The following is a 15671-nucleotide window of genomic DNA, read 5'->3' on the forward strand; positions in this document are numbered from 1 at the left end:
TGGTGGACTGGTGGGCGTGTGATGCTAGCTTGAAGCTTTGGCCAAATAGACAAAAGCATCTAAAAGTACAGCAACACTAAAAGCTTATTTGGTGCTAAAAAGACACAATGTCGATTCGTCCCACCTACACAGCCATTAACCTATGGAAGCCCATTTCCACTCGAAAAAGAAATTGAGTCGCATGGTATGTCATAATAATGAGATTATTATACGATTTAAATGATAAAATTTAGATCATAACTATGAGAAAAAAAAATCATAATTATGAGATTACGAACCATAATTTGGAGATAGTACGTCATAATTTGGAGATTACAAGCCATAATTTGGAGATAGTACGTCATAATTTGGAGATTACAAGCCATAATTTGGAGATAGTACGTCATAATTATGAGATTAAATGTCATAATTATAAGATTTAAAGTCATAATTATGAGATTAAAACTCATGTGAAATTACAAGACATCATTTGTAGATGGTACATCATGATTATGAGGTTAAAAGTCATAACTATGAGAAGCTTTCTTTTAAGATCATGACATATCATGCGAAACAACAATTTTGAATATTTGATCAATTACTGCAACCAAACTCGCCATCAGCTTTTAAAAATCTGAACCCGTCCTTCAGTGTAGACAAACAATCGACTAACACGTTGCTCATGAATGGAATTATTGAAACTAGTTCATGGAGTGAAGATGCCTTTAATGTTGGCTAAGATCTTCTTTTGAATACTCATGTTACAACACCCTTATCCTGGATGATGCAAAGTTTGTCACTTCCTCCTCCACACAAGCAGCAGATTCACTTGATAGCACTTACTGATATGTTCAAACAACACACAGAAGTGTCTCCACAAATAGTCTGTTCACTACATAAGCACAATTCAAACCCACAGAATCACAGAATAATGTAAAAAGTTGCCGCAGAGACGCCTTGAAGTGATAAGACAGAGCCAGACCATGAAGAGAAAGAACGGCGTTTGCTCCTGTGATCCAAGTGAACACTGTAAATATATATAAGCTTTGCCTTCAAACTCTGAGATGGTTAGACTGTGGTCAGTGTTCACTTTTCTGTTCCAACTTCCCTTTTTTTCTCAACTCAGCACCAACATGCAACAGGAAACACACCCAAGAAATTTCACATCACAGTTAAGATCTTAGACATATTAGCAAAGCACAACAAACTGCTCTAACCTCCTCTGGGCCATTCACACAGTGAGTATTTGCTCTATGGGAGAATACGACGGCTTTGACTATGTAGGCTGTTTGTGATTGATACTATTGGACACCTGAACCACCTTTAAGATTTCAGGATTATGTTTGTTAACCTAAGAATGTCTCACTTGGATCAGATGCCGCTGCCAGGCCTGATTGGCACTAGTCTCATACTGATCCTGGCTTCTGAGTTAGTGAATTCAAAAGGTGAGTGATATATTGAGCTGATGTGTTTGTTTTGAATTTAGCTCTTGAGGTATGAACTTTAATTAATGCAGTGTCTGATGTGGTTTCGTTTTAAACACAGGCCAGGACTGGACTATAAATGTCACAAGAAGTATTACAGTTCGACCGGGCTCAGATGTAACCATACCGTGCACGTTTACGTATCCAAAAAATCACCACACAGACAATGTCACATTGTTCTGGAAAGCGGCAAATGAAAAAACCACATGCAGTCAGAGTGACAATGACAGAAAAGCATTCATTTATCACTCAAATAAGACATGTGTGCTTGAGAAGTACAGAGGAAAGACCAAGCTCCTCGGAGATAAGGACAAAGGCAACTGCTCCCTCCGGATCCTGAACGCCACGGAGGATGGACAAATTCTGCGAAACATCTACGTGCGAATTCAAGTGAAGAATCAAAACTACAGCTACGTTAAAGACTATGTCTCTATTTCCTTCCATGGTTAGATTTTCACAAAAAATATTCATTGATTTAAACTAAATGTTTGAGTACAGGAAAATAAAATGAATCCTTTGCATGTTTCTCCCACAGGTGGAAATTTTACATCATCCAACAATTCAATAATCCAAGGTATAAGCTCATTTGCCAGCCTTTAAAGCACACTGCTTGTTTCTTGGAACAGATCCAGACTAATATCCAGTTTGTCAAATCTGTGATTGCCTTTTTAGTCACAGCGACCCCCGAACCAGAAACCAGTACTTCAAAAACCATCTATTTCATCATCTTTCCATTAATTGGTGCACTTCTGATCATTCTTGCTGGAATTGGAATTTTCTTTTTCGTAAGACACAAAAGGTAAACCCATTTTTAGATTATTGGCAAGCTGAGTGTGGAGCATGCAAATAGAAAAAGTATATTTATTTTATGGTGTATTCTGCTGTTACCCTTATCTGAAGTCTGTTTAAATCCTCCTTCTTGTCAAAAATCTGTTTATCTTCCTTCATGTGAAATAGCTTCAGCTTCCAGAATGATATATGTGATATACAGTATGTGAAGTGTTTCACACTTAGAGAGCGGTTGTGTGATTATGGAAAAGAATGACAAAAATGCAAGTAAAGCATTGTTGAGGCCGAATAGCAAATATAAAAATATGTTGTTGTTTTATTTTTTTTACTCACTACTGTTAAGCATTGTCAGATAAGATGGCAGCAATGTGAGTTGTTTTTTGTTCCCAGGTCACAGGCTTTCACCAGAGAGGAATCTGGCTACTATGCAAATTTTAGCAGAACATCATCCGACCAAGCCAAAAGGTTTGTTTTTACGATTTAGAGGCTAAATCCCAGACCACTGCCGCGACAATGTGGTGCAATTTCTGATCACCTAGAATCCAAAGGGGGTCTCTTTTCTGTTTGCAGTGAAGAATCTAACAAAAAAAAGGACAAGGAACTTCCTGAGGTGAAAGCCACTGAGGAGCCCATCTACGTCAACGTTAAGGTACGTGCTTTAATAGCCATAGAAGATAATAGCTAAGACAAAAAGTGTTTTAACAGCCAGCTAAAGCAAACCTTAATGTGTGTCTTTGCAGGCCCCGACAGTTCAAATGGACCAAAGTGTGGATCAGGCAGACAGTATATATGTAAACGTGGATTATTCAAAATAGCAGAATATCAAAAATAGCTGCATCTCAAACTTGTTCTTGTCTAAAGTTGTCTTAAAAGCCATTCCTGTATTCGACCTTGTTTTGCGCACGTTTGTGTTTGTGTGTGAACAAGTGTCTTAGTGTGTAGGACACATGTCATACAACATGATCCTCTGAGTGATCAAAACTAAGCACAACTGCGTAGAACAAATAACTGTGGAGTCAAAGTTATTCATCATTTTGTGGTTCCTGAAATGTAGATAAGCCAGCCAGGAATGGTTTACTCTCCGTGCTTAGTTCTGTACAGATCATTTTAGTACAGATAGCTTTCTTCTGCTGAGTATTGAAACTTTGGAATATTTAAACCAATAGGGGATCTTTCAAAGTTATCGGTACAAAAAAAAAATCCTCTTCAGCTAATACCATCTATACCAAGTGTACTGTCATTTATTACAGTTATACTTTCATTTATTAGAGGGGTACAGACAAAAGGTATGAGTTGTGAAGTCCACATAAGCACTGCTGCACATTTGTGACGTATTTTTTGCGATTGTGGATTTTGACCTCCATTTCTACTGTGAATTTGTTCTTGAAAGAAAGTGATCTCCAGAGACAGGAAAAATGTTTACAGCTTGATTAATGTCACTGTCAGTTAGATTTTTGTCATAGTAGCCGGTCTGCTCCGCATCCCTGGAAACTCCCAACTGGACTATTCCACGCCTCACGATTTAAGCCCGACCGCACACAGTTCAGTGGAACTGACAGTGGAGGAAGGGGAAGTAGACCTAATGTAGACGTGACCTTTATTTTAGATACACTTTAGAGTGCACTTAATGTGAAATGTAAATGAGACAAAAATCACAGGGTCACCATGACGTGGTGGCCCTGTGGCAGATAAGGTTATCAACGGCAGCTTGGTGGCGATTAGGCTTGAACCCTGACCGTCTGTAAAGGAGACCAGGGGAGTTGGCATGTAGCATTTCTCAACTTTATCTAGATATTTGTGTCCTCTCACAGACACATAACTGATGTCTTTTAATTAATGGTAACTAGGATATTTCCCTAACCTTAGCCACTCTAAGCAGACCTTAGTTTATTTAGCATGACTTTCCCAAAGCTTTACTGTGTTTGTCAGATATTGTAAAACGCAAGAAAATATAACATTGAACATTAAGGCATTATTTTCGAAAGACCACATTGTTTAAGGCATCAATACAGTCTTAGCAAATGTAGAGATGCCAAAATACAACCCAATCTATTTTAAAGATGAATGAAGTGTAATAATCTTTATTGTAAATATGTGTAAATAAAAACTGAATTAACCGGTTAACCTGCCAGTGTTAGTGCTATGTTGCAATGCTAAGAGTGACAGGAAATGATCTCAAGCTTTCAGCCTCGAAGTTCTGTTTTCTGTGGAATAATCTGAAAACTAAACAAAAGGCGGCGTGGGGGGGAGTGGTGTTAGATTGATTAGATGATAATACATCTGTGTCTTAGTCACTTTATTTGTCAACCCACCGCTCGTGTCGTAGCGCTCCAGCTTTAACTTTCCAGTCAGTTTGCTGTTAAATTATTGTTTGCCATGTCATGTTTAAGGACTGTGAAGAAAATAAAAAGTTTTGTCGCTGCAGCTGCCGTGAGGTGTTGACACTGTGCTTTTTGTGTGACAGTATGTGTGAAAAAAGAAAAAAAAAAAGCGTGAACTGAACTAAAAGCTAAAATGACAAGTTTACTTCAAAAAAGAGTGCACTGGTAACAAGGAACATTCAAAAGGATTAGTAAAACATTAAGCCTTTATAGGGCACTCAGTGACACACTTGGAAATTCAAAATGTCAGCTTTGGAGTGTTATTGTAGGGCATATGGAGACTATTTTACTTTTGTGAAATTTTTCACAAATATTTGTTTAAAGTCAAAATTAATGAATTTACCGTATATGGTTCCTTGCCCTTAAGTGGTAGACAAATGTAAATGTATTTAAACCATTAGAACCTAAGCGTTGCCAGGCACTTGTCAACCTACGCATTATCACATTAGGCAACGTCAGGCCACTTCTTCGTGGTGACAGCATGTGTGGAAAAAGAAGAAAAAAAAGAAGCGAGAACTGAACTTATAAACTAAAGTGACATTGACTCTGAAACAAATCTTGTCACAAGAGAAAACACTAGCACTGATAAACAGCACCAACAAAGGAGACTGAGGAATAAGACTCTCTCGACCTCAGTTGTATGGAGTTTGTTTCACATTCACTTATTTACCGTCAATCCTCTTGCACAACGGAACACACATGTTACACTGACTCTAAAAGCTGTACAAATGTTCCACTCCAACTAGAATATGACAATACACAGTACGCTAACAGCAAAGCATTGCAATTTAGGAGTGGAAATTTCACCAGTGTTGATTTCCTCAAAGGGTAATGTGGTTAACTGGTATTCCCCTCAAAGAAAAAAACAAGCTTAAAATAACTGATACAAAGACACATGTGTTAACCCTTGTTGGTTGACCATGTGCTTTCGGTCTGAGAGTTAAAAATGGCGGCCGTGCTGGTGTCCTGTGGTATATCGCTTCGTTAACCTTCTCATGAATCATCTGTTTCCCTCATCTGCAGTGAGGCAAACTGCTGGAACCGAGTTCTTGGATAATTAGGTTGCAATTAGAGTTACCAAAAAGTAACATGTTGAATGCTGGAGAAATGAGACGGTGACATTTGACTGCGACAGCGTGACAGCTCCAAGGCCTCTGCTGAAGGTGTGCGAACGCCGAACGCTCACACTAAGAACGCAACAAACATTTGGGGACATTTATCATTTTAGAAGGTGAAACCGGGCCAGAATCTTACAAGCACTCCAAGTGAAAGAGTAAAGCCATTAAGAGAATCCAGAGGTGAGTAGATTATTGGTATCAGCAACAGAAATACACTTTGACAAGTTTTTTATTGTCTTAATGCTTTTTTTTTGTTTTGTTTACAGCTTAGATTTAATTTCCTCATCAGAGATGGAGCTGAAGCTGTGACGCCTTTTACCCCAGACCCTCCACAAACTTACTGATCAACAGAACAGGAAGACAGGATTATGGAAGAAAGGGAAGAAGTTAGCCTCATCCAGTTTGAAACTGAAGGGGAATGCGGAGTACAATAAACAAACCCAGTTTCTGGGCAATCTGCAGGACCTCACTGCACCATGCTGCTGGGTAGAGTCAGGAGCACTGACACCGGTCCGTTTTACTTCAGCATTAAAATTTCTTGATACAGAAGCATCTCCTAAACAAAAGACGTAGTGACCATCAATGTTACACGTGAGTATTTTATGGATTATTTTAAGGCTTCACTTTAAAAAAAAAAAAAAAGCATTTCTTTGTATAATGGGTAATGTTGTGTAACATACCAACTCTGCAGGTATTCCAAAGCTACCTCCATCTCTGTCTGTGAAGGTGACTGATAAGGTGTACGCCACTTGCTCAGTTTCCCACTCCTGCCCGTACATAGCCCCCGAATTCTCTGGAGTCGCATCGGAACCACCAGACGTCGGTCAAAGAAGCTGGAGAGCTGGAAGTGGGAAACAGTGTCGACCCTGATCTTTCACACTGGGCCCGCTGACTTCAAGAAGCCTTTAAGTTGCACAGTGCGTTACAGCAGAAGGAAGCAGTCAACGACCTCTACCATGCTCCAAAAAGAACCCAAGCCCGGGGTATGAACTCAACTCAACTCAGCTCAACTTTATTTATAGAGCACTTTAAAAACAACCACAGCCGAAACAAAGTGCTGAACATGGGTAAGAATAAGAACACAAGACATAAGAAGAACAATTAAAAACAATAAAAGAAATAAAAAGAATAAAACAATAAAAAAAAACACTAAAAGCACTAAACAATGGTGGGTTGAAAGCCATGGAATAAAAGTGGGTTTTAAGACAAGTTTTAAGAATGGACAGTGAGAGGGCTTGTCTGATGTGCAGTGGTAGATCGTTCCATAATTTGGGGGCAGCAACAGAAAAAGCACTTTCCCATCTGAGCTTCCGCTTAGAACTCAGTGCCTCCAGGAGCAGCTGATCAGCTGACCCGAGACGCAGAGCAGAAGTGTAAATATGGAGAAGCTCAGAGAGGTAAGGAGGGGCGAGACCATTTAAAGATTTAAAGGCAAATAAAAGAATCTTAAAATGGACTCTAAAATGCACAGGCAGCCAGTAGAGGGAGGCCAGAATGGGAGTTATGTGCTCCAGTTAAGAGACGAGCAGCGACCTGTGTAACGCCTCTCACTCTGTGTGGCGAATGAATTCATGTCATGTTACAGTTGTACTGTACACACAAGTGTCGACGGTTGAAATATAAATGCTGCCTCGCTGTGTTGTTTAAGAAACGTAGAGCATTTCAGTGCATGTTATGTAAAAGGCTAGAAATGTCTGCCTTTACTGAATATGATCAGTTATCCATCACTTTTCTGCTGTTTTATTGGTCACTGATAATTTTGGCGTTTGAATATTTGCTGCTTCTGTTTTGTATGTCAGTTTGCTAATCAGCTTGATTCACATTTAATGCTACATAAACGTATTCACTGCATGTTCACCGTATTTGAATGTGTGAAATCATGAAGCAATCTATCTGTCAGTCCCTCAATAAATCGAGTCATTCAGGCTGTGGTTTGTTTTCACTGGGGGCATCTGCTATTTAGCTTGTTCTCATTTGCGTACAGTAAATGTTCCTTTATGCTTCTGCTTCTTTGTTTCGTGGTGAACCTCAAGAGCTTTGCATGTAGCCACATGTATCCTTTGAGGTTTGAGGTTTGCACCGAATTTAAAATGATCGCACTTTTTAAAAAACGAACACTCCTTGTAGAGTTTTTTTGTCTCACCCGTCCTGCTTCCCCTTTGCCTTCCTGTCGATTTACCATAAACTCACTTTGACATTATGCGTGGGTTTTTCCCACTTTGACCTGAGCACGTGTAAAATTTTGTCTCTGATCAGTGACTGAGTACCTGATTAATAAGGTCGATGAGGGTGCTTACTTCAAATATTCATGAATGCAGATACAGTGAACTCATAAGACCTTTAATATGACATTAATGTTCTCTCATACATTTATATGTTTGAACTATTTACTATCATCTTTCACAGCTGTGCTATTATCTGCCATTCTGATGAAACAATCTTAAAGAGGAAAGAGGAAATTCAAAAGGCACACTTCAATATAACTTGTGCAGTAGCTTTGTGTCGTTAAAGTACAAACTGCGTAAAATTTAACTAAAGAATCATCATTTGCAAAGAAACTGCACCAAGAGCTTCATCCTGTTTAGTTGGAACACATTATTTGATCAGATGCACAATGCACAACAATGAACAACTGCAAGCCCAAGCGCATTGATGGGCATGAAAAACTTTGTCAACAATGTAAGTTTCAGGAGGAGAGAAAAAGGAATGTTTGTGATGTATACAGAAATATTTTACAACTTCCTTGATTCTCACTTCAACAGCACGGACATGGACAGCTCCTCTATGAGTTACGTGTTGGCGTAGATTGCGTCATCTTCATCATCCTGCACAGGAAACAACATTAACTCACTCTCTCTTCTCTTGCATGCACGTGTGTCATGAACAAATGAGAAAAGTTTACATACCTCCATGTTGCCATAAATATGATCATTGGAATAAATGCCTTGGCATCCCACGTCATCATAGGTCTCTTTACTCTTTTCCTGACTGGTGCAGAAAGCAAACGTGTAGCGTTATTAAATGTACATATAAAGACACTGTGAGGTTTGTATTTGATGTGAATTAACATTAAACCTTTGTGTCGTGGCATACTGAGACGCTGAGAGCTCCACCTCTTTGTCTGCCTTTGTGGTGCTCATGTCAGGCTCTGGTGTGTCTCCAGATCTCCTCCTACTGGCAGAATATTGGTTTTTAATTTAAACACACATTATACAAACACTGAATTCTTGTAATGCAAACTATAAGACTGAACTGATTCTAATGACGTAGAATCATTTTTAAGCGGACCTTCTGCCTCTGCCTGGTTTGACTATTATAAGCCATATTGTTGCATCGCATTAACAAATGCCTGATTTAAAAGTATATATTTATTGATGGTCTTTTGTTTAGTGTTGTGCTTTTATATTAAACAAACTGATTTGGTTGACTTACATTTGAACAAAATTCTAAATGAATCAATTTTTCTATAGCAACTTACCATTTTTTAACAACTATCACTGCTGCTACAAGGATCACCAAACATCCAGCTGCTCCAGCAGCAATGTAAATATACAGCATGTTACCTGTCCGAACAGAAATCATAGAGTGTGTCCAAACACAGTGGTGACAATCTACAAATGCTGCATTCAAAGTATTTCTTACTTTTAACAGGCAGGGAGAGCGTGACGTTGGCACTGCCCTGCGTGTTGTTTGCCAGACAGTGCACATACATGGAGGACCCGATGTTGACTTGTAGAGTCCCGATAGTAAGAGAGCCATGCTGCTCTACTTTGGTTTTCAGGTGAACTTTGTTGGGAAGTTCAAAATGGATCATACTGGGAGGATTGGACTCAGCCATGCACACACACTTTACCATGTCCCCCTCTGAGGAGCACGATGAAGCATTCTTAATCTCAGGGGGATCTGCAGGAGCAAGAAATGTACATTTATTATATGTATTTAAATAAAAAAGTCTTCTTCATCACCACGGTTCTGTAGTTGTTTACTTACATAGCACATTGAGCTGCACAGAGCTTGAATTGACTCGTCCTAGTTCATTAACTGCAGTGCAGTACAGCGACCCTTTTCTGTGTTTTCACTTGTCTTTGATGTTATTTATATTTCTTCGTATGCTTTTTATTATCTTTTTGAAACCATGAAGGTCACAGTGTCAGGAGCATCTGTTTTCATCATCACTACTTACACTTTACTTGAAGGACCTTGGATTGTGTCTGCAGCGGCTTTCCATTGTGCATTTGAACGCTGCATCGTAAATACTTGTTGTGGTCAGCACGGGTCGGGCGAAATGTCAGAGTAGATGTCGCTTTCCACTGGCCATCACTGAGCTCTTGTGAGTGAAAACGCTGCTCTCCAGAGTGACTCCAGTTGAAAACAGGAGGAGAGGTTGGGCAGGAGTAAAACACAGAGCAGGATGGAGACACACTCTGACCCTCACTTATCTCCTCATCCATAGACAAGGTGATGGGTTGTGATTCATCTGTGTTAACAAGAAAGATCACAATAGGTGTTTCAGATCTGAAGTTGTATTGTAACTAATAGAGAACACTTGTCTACTGGAATGTTTTTTTATGAAACTTTGAATTCTGGCATCGCTTGTTTTGATATTAAACAGCTTTAGTCCACACATATGGACTACAAAAGATATTTCCTATATTATTTCCCTCAAAATAAAGATTCAGTTAAAATATAAGACTGTTAGAACAGGAATTTGACCTTAAAACAACACTGTAACTTGCTATATGTTTCTACAAAGAGAATTTCCCCTCCATATTCTCACCCTATGCACATTAATTCAAAGATTTTCATGCCTGCTTTCAAGCACTAGGACAAATAGGAACCCTTATTTTTCAGTATTGAACATCTGTGTAAGGGGAAAAAACTCTTTTGCGATCAGTTATTTAAAGAAAGAGGATATAAATGTATTATAATAGCACGTATGAGGAACTAGGTAATAGATTGTCATGAGAAAAAATGAAACTAAATAACAATTGTTACCAGGACAGTTTGAAAACTTGTTGTTTTTGTTTTTTAGGTTGTGCTGTTACAAATTAAATTTGCCAAACAATGACATCTGAAATAATCCAGAGAATCAAACACTGTAGGATACCGATACCATGGATGAAAAGATGTGTTACTAGTGCCCATTAGTTCCTTTTTCTGAAGTAATAAAATAAGAAACGTAACTAGTGAGAGGAGTTCAGACTGATCAATTACAATTAAACAAATAAATGTCATGATAACAATACTGGAATTCAAGCCAGAAATATAGGAATTACTGTCACTATATAGTTTTACTGGAGGCTGTTCATTTCACTTACCAATTATTGAGATGGAAACTTTGCTTTCTCGGTAGGAAAAATTGTCGTAGTTTTTCATTTCAATTCTGAAATAAAAAGGCCCTTGGTCACTGGACCGAATGTCATCAATCTTCAGAGAACAGTTCTTGTGTCTGACATCTCCCAGCAGCGTTGTCCGATCCCGATAATTCTCCAAGATATTTTTCTTGACTGGGTGATAGATAGAGCGATGTGCATCGTCGTTCCAAATCCCAGTGTAACCAGTGACTTGTTTATTTGTTGGCTGTGGGTAATCAAATGAGCAGGGGATGATCACACATGACCCAAGGAGACCTTTAACTGAGGACGGCACCTTAGCTGTCCAAGATGAGCCATCGGTTTGAGTAACTGTAACACATTGAACAGTGAATTAGAATAAGCATGGAGTCAATGAATGAATGTAGTAAAGTACAAATTCACCTGAATATTAAATTATTTTGCAAACAAAAGAGACGCATGAAAAAGACAAAAAACTGTTTAATTCTACTGTTCGTTTGATTACAGCTGAATATTCATCATACAGGAGGTACCATACCTTGAATGCAAAGGCACACAGAAAACAGAGCCCGTGTTAGAGCTTCCATCTCCACTGTCTTGTGTCAGGGTCAGACCTGAAAATAAAATGACAAATAGGCATATGCTGCTGTCATTTCCCTGTGGTGAGAGATGACTTGTCGAGTTTCCATTCCACTTTTAATCTAACCAGCGACCACTGTGATCACAGAAAACGAAACTTTTGCCTCTTCAACCCTAAATTGGGGGAAGTGTATCCTATTAATAATCATATCCAAAAAAACAAAAAAGTTCAAAAAAGGCAACTGAACTTGAAAAAAAAAAGTTTTTTGGAGAAGATGTTTCACAATTCAGTTCTAGGGAACTGGTGGGAAGTTTGAGGTTTAAGTAGGAACTCTTACTGGAATTTGGTTTTGTTAACAACCAGAAACCGGTGCAGCTAATTTTCATTAACGGTTGGGTACTTACCTGTCGTTGAGGGGGGACTGTTTTTGTCCCTGTCCTCTTCCCTATGAATGGTGCCCTTTGCCCAACTGTTTGGTTTCTGATTTGAGAGCGCCGATGGTGAAGTGAACTTGCCTCACTCTCTCATTGAGCGTGTATTTATGGACTACCAAAAGTACACAAGGAAGGAGCCCCTCTCAGACCCATCGTCAGCAGTATAAACTCGGTCACATACAGCATCGCTAAACACCTGGCAACCATCCTGTCTCCGTTGGTGGGCAACACTTCTCACCACGTTGAAAACTCCTGGGATTTCGTCCACAAAGTTGGTAACATCACACTGGGTCCAGAGGAAACCATCGTATCCTATGATGTAACCTCCCTCTTCATGTGTATCCCCACCAGAGAAGCCACAAGAGTAGTAAGGGAAAGACTACAAAAGGATGACGCCTTGTCTGGTAGGACCACCCTAACCCCAGACCAACTCTGCGTGTTGCTCGACCCATGCCTGAGAACCACCTATTTCCAATTTAATGGAGGATTCTACAGACAACAACACGGCTCTGCGATGGGGTCACCAGTGTCATCTATTGTGGCCAATCTCTACATGGAGGAGGTCGAGACCAGAGCTCTGAACTCCTTCACAGGAAACACCCCCACCCACTGGTTCAGGTACGTGGACAACACCTGGGTTAAAATCAAGACGCAGGAAGTGGAATCTTTCACACAGCACATCAAAGCAGTGGACAGCAACATCAAGTTCACTTGGGAGGACATCAGCAGGGGTAGTTTGGCTTTCCTGGACTGTCTGGTTCATGTGGAAGAAGACTGAAGCCTCAACATTGAAGTGTATAGAAAACCCACCCACACTGATCAGCACTTATTATTTGATTCCCTCCACCCCCTGAAACACAAACTAGGGGTCATCAGAACTCTTCAGCACCGAGCACAGACTGTACCCACAAGACTGGATGGCAAGGAGAAGGAGCAGAAACACATCAAATGGGCACTCAAGACATCTGGATATCCCAACTGAGCCTTTGTCAAAGGCTCAAAAAGATATCCCAAAAAGGACAGAGAGGAGGAGAGCAACAAAAGGAAAAACATCGTCGTCACCTACGTGGCTGGAGTATCCGAAAAACTCAGGAGAATTTTCAAAAATCGCCACATTCCAGTTTATTTCAAACCAGGGAATACACTTAGGCATAGACTGGTCCACCCTAAAGACAAAACACCCAGGCAGAAACAGAGTAATGTGGTGTACGTTGTTCAGTGCATTGAGGAGTGTACAGACTTATACATTGGGGAAACCAAACAACCCATCCATAAACACATGTACCAACACAGGAGAGCCAGCTCATCAGGAAATGATTCAGCGGTCCACCTACACCTGAAGGACAAAGGGCACTCCTCTGAAGACAACAATGTCCAAATCTTAGCCAGAGAAGACCGATGGTTTGAAAGAGGAGTAAAGGAAGCCATCTATGTCAGACTGGAAAAACCTTCACTAAACAGAGGAGGTGGACTGAGATTTAATCTGCCATCTATTTACAATACAGTTTTAACTTCTGTCCCCAAAAAGTTTGCACCTCATTCACAACTTGACACTGGAGCCTCTGACGGACAAGGGTCGTTAGAGCGCCATTCATAGGGAAGAGGACGGGGACAAAAACAGTCCCCCCTCAACGACAGGTAAACACCCAACCGTTAATGGAAATTAGCTGCACCGGTTTCTGGTTGTTAACATAACAAGCAAGTTTAATTGTAGTTTATCAGTCCTAACTCCTCTCACTAGTATGGATATACCATGACCTGGATGACTGAGAACCTTCACAGACATATTCATAATCATTTATCAGAATGTATTTTGTTATTCTTTACCATGTCCAAAAGTTTTTTATTCACAATGTGTGCTATACTCACTCTCCATTCTTTAGAAACACATGCAGAAACTTAATTTTTTCCAGTAATTGTGACTTCTCCAATTTTATTTTTGCATGTTAACCACATAATAAACTCAAGGGTCACTGAGTATAGCTTCACCATCCCAGCAAATCTGATTATCCGGGTTTGACTTAAGTGTTTCATCAGTGTCTTTACAATCAGCAACAAAATTAAATTTATATACTAGTTTACATATGAGTGAAGCAATTATCACTTTTAAAATATGTTGTTGTCATTTGTTGACTCCTTATCAGATGCACTTGTGACAATGTCAACTAACTGAAGAGAGATAGAAAAACTGAAACAGTAACACGTCTTTGATTTATCTGTCCAACAAGGTTGACAACAATATGCTAAGATACAACACAGTGACCATATATGGATGGAATATTTTTTTAACAGCGAGAGCTCAATGACAGCAGTAACATATCTGTGAAAGGTCACGCCTATATTACACTCTCGCAAAGTTTTGTCAAAACAAACACAGAGAATACCAGTTAACAAGGAGCTAATACACTTTTTCGACGGAAAATAATATGTGCACTGTACCTTGCATTTCATGTAGCACAGATGCAGTGCATTCAAGACAGGATTTCCTTTGCTCAGTTTAAAAGTCACATGGTCAGGGTTCTTGTATGGAGTCTGCTCATGCTCTTGATTTCTGAGCATCTACATATCGTAACATCAAACTGAAATCTAACATATTGATTTCTGTTTAGGATCATACCCTGCGCAACAAAAGAAACATTCCTAGTTTTGAATGCATTTCGCATAAAAGGGACCTGACATGTCTTTCATTTACAATGTGGTCTCATATCCTGCTCACAGTTTCACACACAGTGTAATGGTGAACGAGGAAGCTGTCTCAGCGGTTGCATTGCAGTTGCCCCTGCAGACATCGCAACTGAGGATGCTGACATGTTGTGTAGATTCATTTGTCCGTGTGAAATCAGTAAAAAGGCACTGGTTTGTCTGCTGAAGTCCCAGAGTTGAATGAGAGGTGATCAAGCCCCCTGGATTTTAAAGAGAGTCCTGGACGGCACAGAGAAGTCCTGACCGTGTCTGTCATCAAAGGAATGATTAATCAGAGATCTCTGAGATCAGAGTCTGTTGTTTCTCTGGTATTTGGAACGTTGATGAAAGTTACCAGGTTTACATCTCACAAGCTTTCAGTTAATGTGGTACTACGTTCATCTAGATATGACTGATTAGCCTGTAGAGGTTATTAAGTTCCAAAAATGATTCATAAATGCATATTCATTGATTTCCTAATGTTTTTCATACATTATATACTACAATTAGGGGCTGTACCAGCTAGTCGACTTTACTGCTGTACCATGTCGCTTTAAGCAGGAAGTCGACTAGTCATCGATCTTCACTTAAGATGAAGCCCATTCTACCGTTACATGCAGAATATGTAAGTCAGTCCTGAAATACAACAAATGTCATCTGCTAACGCTAGCAGAGGAACGGTCCAAATCCTCTCAACAGTGGTCAGTTAACAACTTCATCTGTTGTAACAAAGAGAAGGAGGCTGCAAATCAACAATTTGATGGTGAATTTCATTGTCTAAAGTTATCAGACCTTTAGAAGCTACACATGGAAAATGATTCCCGAGATATCCCGCTTTTTAAAAAAAATTTTTTTAAATCAGAATCAGCTTTAATGGCAAAGTACGTGCAC

General features: G+C 39.6%; 1 protein-coding gene and 1 pseudogene across 2 annotated transcripts; one reads left to right on the top strand and one right to left on the bottom strand.

The window, feature by feature from the left end:
• Positions 1-300: 300 nt before the first annotated feature.
• On the top strand, positions 301-4894 carry LOC311497220 (uncharacterized protein). Its single transcript, XM_084557417.1, has 7 exons — positions 301-1424; positions 1525-1908; positions 1999-2037; positions 2136-2262; positions 2643-2717; positions 2823-2901; positions 2993-4894. Exons 1-7 carry the CDS (start codon positions 1319-1321, stop codon positions 3065-3067), a joined length of 885 nt encoding a protein of 294 aa, XP_084413543.1. The 5' UTR covers positions 301-1318; the 3' UTR covers positions 3068-4894.
• A 2840-nt stretch (positions 4895-7734) lies between these two features.
• LOC311497462 (sialic acid-binding Ig-like lectin 13) lies at positions 7735-11837 on the bottom strand (annotated as a pseudogene). The gene is made up of 7 exons: positions 11623-11837; positions 11070-11435; positions 9742-10228; positions 9394-9654; positions 9230-9314; positions 8820-8925; positions 7735-8729 (listed from the first exon to the last, which is right to left on the bottom strand). The product of its transcript is annotated as a sialic acid-binding Ig-like lectin 13 (transcript).
• Positions 11838-15671: the final 3834 nt, after the last annotated feature.

The sequence above is a fragment of the Chelon labrosus genome, assembly GCF_963514085.1.
Source record: "Chelon labrosus genome assembly, chromosome: 12".
Taxonomy (NCBI): Eukaryota; Metazoa; Chordata; class Actinopteri; order Mugiliformes; family Mugilidae; genus Chelon; species Chelon labrosus.

What these genes read in the sequence shown, in the direction of transcription:
- LOC311497220 (XM_084557417.1), top strand. Translation starts at nt 1,319, where the DNA reads ATGTTTGTTAACCTAAGAATGTCTCACTTGGATCAGATGCCGCTGCCA. An exon ending in TTTTTCGTAAGACACAAAAG is followed by an intron (nt 2,263 to 2,642) that starts GTAAACCCATTT and finishes TTTTGTTCCCAG; the next exon opens with GTCACAGGCTTTCACCAGAG. An exon ending in TCATCCGACCAAGCCAAAAG is followed by an intron (nt 2,718 to 2,822) that starts GTTTGTTTTTAC and finishes TTCTGTTTGCAG; the next exon opens with TGAAGAATCTAACAAAAAAA.